Genomic DNA, 2,812 nt, shown 5'->3' with positions numbered 1-2,812 from the left:
TATATATATATATGCTTATGGAATTTGTTTTCTTCGTGTATGTAGGGATAAGTGCTTTCTTCCGTGATTTATGCTCGAGATCACTCACATCAGATGGTATTCGTAATTTGGAAGTTAAAATACCAGTGATCCTTTGCAACCTCGAGAAGATATTTCCTCCATCATTTTTTTATGTTATGGAGCATCTTGCTATTCATCTTGCGAGAGAAGCGGCACTCGGTGGTCCCGTGCAGTACAGGTGGATGTATTTGTACGAACGGTTTATGTTTCATCTGAAGAAGAAGGTCAAGAATTTAAGCAAGGTGGAGGGATCAATAGTGGCTCAGTGCATCAATGAGGAAACCTCAAACTTTGCTGAATACTACTTTCCATCAGAAGTTCGAACAAAAAGTCGAAGACCTGCACGGCATGATGATAGAGGTGAAAGGGAAACTTATTATGTTTATGTGCCAAACATGTTTACACAAATTGGACGACATAGTGGAAAGTCAACGGACCGGATACTTACCGTAGCTGAGCATGCTCATTTGCACACATATTTGCTTACAAACTGCGAAGACATTCTTGAATATGAGAGGTACATAGATTTAAAAATATGAATTATTTGCAATATTTTTGAAACATATCTAACATTTTTGTGTTTTTTACAGTATTTACTTGGCAGAGATGCGCTTAAAGTACCCGGATGCGACAGAAGAACAACTCGAACAACTCAAGCAAAACAACTTTGCAACATGGCTTTCTGATTATGTAAGTGTCCAATCAGGAATTAGTGGTAACTAACCATTTTACTTATTATCTTTTAATGAACGAAAACATTTTTTTTTGTTTTTATAGGTAAGCCATTGTTTAGCTATTGGGCACCCACCTAAAGATTGGTTACGTGAGATAGTTTGTGGTCCAAAGTTTGTTGCAAAGTCATATCCGAGATATTGCACACGAGGATATGCATTCAGAGTTCTTAAGGAAAATACTGTAAGGAGAACAATTGATTGTGGGGTTTCTTCGTCATCCGAAGACGATGTGTACTACGATAACGTACACGAGATTTTAGAAATTCAGTACCCGGGAATGATTGGCATGAGATGTATTGTCTTCAACTGTGAGTGGTACGACAACGTTGTTGGTCGCGGAGTAAGCACTGACGCATTCGGTGTTACATCTGTACATTCGCGACGACGACTGGATTTTTACGATCCATTCATTCTTGCTTCACAAGCTCACCAGGTATGTATGTTGAAATATATTTTCCATCGGAAGTAATCATATATAATTACTTCGACTTATATAATTTATAATTTTTCAGGTTTGCTATATTTGTTATCCGCGGATTAGGCAAAAGAACGATCCTTGGATCGTTGTCATGTCAATAAATCCCAGAAGCCGAGTACAAGGAGTATTTGATCCACTACAACAACAATTAACCGAAGAGGACGGCGAGATTGGAGAGTTTGACGAAGACAATTCAGATTCATCATGTTCATCATCAGATAATTCCTCAGATGGAGAGTAGATACTCTTTTATGAATGTATATGCAAATTACTTTTAAACATTGTAGATTTCTTCTAAAAACAAATTATGGGTTTGAAACGTTGTATACTTTTAAATTACAAAAAATAAATTAGATTTGTTGATTTAAATATCGAACGGTTTTGATTGATTGATTATATACGGTTTTGATTGAATGGTTATATATATGTCATGTTCAAAGTTAAAAAAAAATCAAACTGAAACTCTAAATTGATAATGTCCGTCGGTTTTCCGTCGGAATTTACCGACGCATTTCCGACGAAACCCTAGAATTTGAGGGTTTCGTCGGAAATGCATCGGTAAATACCGACGGAATACCGACGAACCCCTAGAATTTGAGGGGTTCATCGGTATTCCGTCGGTATTTACCGACGTATTTCCGACGAACACCTAGAATTTGAGGGGTTCGTCGGAAATATGTCGGTAAATACCGACGGACATTATCAATTTAGAGTTTCAGTTTGATTTTTTTTTAACTTTGAATCAAAACCGTATATAATCAATCAATCAAAACCGTTCGATTTTAGAATCAACAAATCTAATTTATTTTTTGTAATTTAAAAGTATACAACGTTTCAAACCCATAATTTGTTTTTAGAAGAAATCTACAATGTTTAAAAGTAATTTGCATATACATTCATAAAAGAGTATCTACTCTCCATCTGAGGAATTATCTGATGATGAACATGATGAATCTGAATTGTCTTCGTCAAACTCTCCAATCTCGCCGTCCTCTTCGGTTAATTGTTGTTGTAGTGGATCAAATACTCCTTGTACTCGGCTTCTGGGATTTATTGACATGACAACGATCCAAGGATCGTTCCTTTGCCTAATCCGCGGATAACGAATATAGCAAACCTGAAAAATTATAAATTATATAAGTCGAAGTAATTATATATGATTACTTCCGATGGAAAATATATTTCAACATACATACCTGGTCAGCTTGTGAAGCAAGAATGAATGGATCGTAAAAATCCAGTCGTCGTCGCGAATGTACAGATGTAACACCGAATGCGTCAGTGCTTACTCCGCGACCAACAACGTTGTCGTACCACTCACAGTTGAAGACAATACATCTCATGCCAATCATTCCCGGGTCCTGAATTTCTAAAATCTCGTGTACGTTATCGTAGTACACATCGTCTTCGGATGACGAAGAAACCCCACAATCAACTGTTCTCCTTACAATATTTTCCTTAAGAACTCTGAATGCATATCCTCGTGTGCAATATCTCGGATATGACTTTGCAACAAACTTTGGACCACAAACTATCTCAC

At 36.8% G+C, this 2,812-nt stretch overlaps 2 protein-coding genes across 2 annotated transcripts; one reads left to right on the top strand and one right to left on the bottom strand.

Annotated features, from left to right (window-relative positions):
* Positions 1–132: 132 nt before the first annotated feature.
* Positions 133–1,590, top strand: LOC106340747. Its single transcript, XM_013779595.1, has 4 exons — positions 133–577; positions 651–750; positions 838–1,227; positions 1,307–1,590. Exons 1-4 carry the CDS (start codon positions 177–179, stop codon positions 1,511–1,513), a joined length of 1,098 nt encoding a protein of 365 aa, XP_013635049.1. The 5' UTR covers positions 133–176; the 3' UTR covers positions 1,514–1,590.
* A 515-nt stretch (positions 1,591–2,105) lies between these two features.
* LOC106341199 lies at positions 2,106–2,709 on the bottom strand. Its single transcript, XM_013780007.1, has 2 exons — positions 2,469–2,709; positions 2,106–2,389 (listed from the first exon to the last, which is right to left on the bottom strand). The coding sequence occupies exons 1-2, from the start codon at positions 2,622–2,624 to the stop codon at positions 2,183–2,185; spliced, it is 363 nt and encodes a 120-aa protein (XP_013635461.1). The 5' UTR covers positions 2,625–2,709; the 3' UTR covers positions 2,106–2,182.
* Between the last annotated feature and the right edge of the window lie 103 nt (positions 2,710–2,812).

This window comes from Brassica oleracea, chromosome C4 (genome assembly GCF_000695525.1).
Source record: "Brassica oleracea var. oleracea cultivar TO1000 chromosome C4, BOL, whole genome shotgun sequence".
Lineage (NCBI taxonomy): Eukaryota > Viridiplantae > Streptophyta > Magnoliopsida > Brassicales > Brassicaceae > Brassica > Brassica oleracea.
Note: the sequence above shows the minus strand (reverse complement) of the source record. Positions and strands in the feature narration are given on the sequence as shown.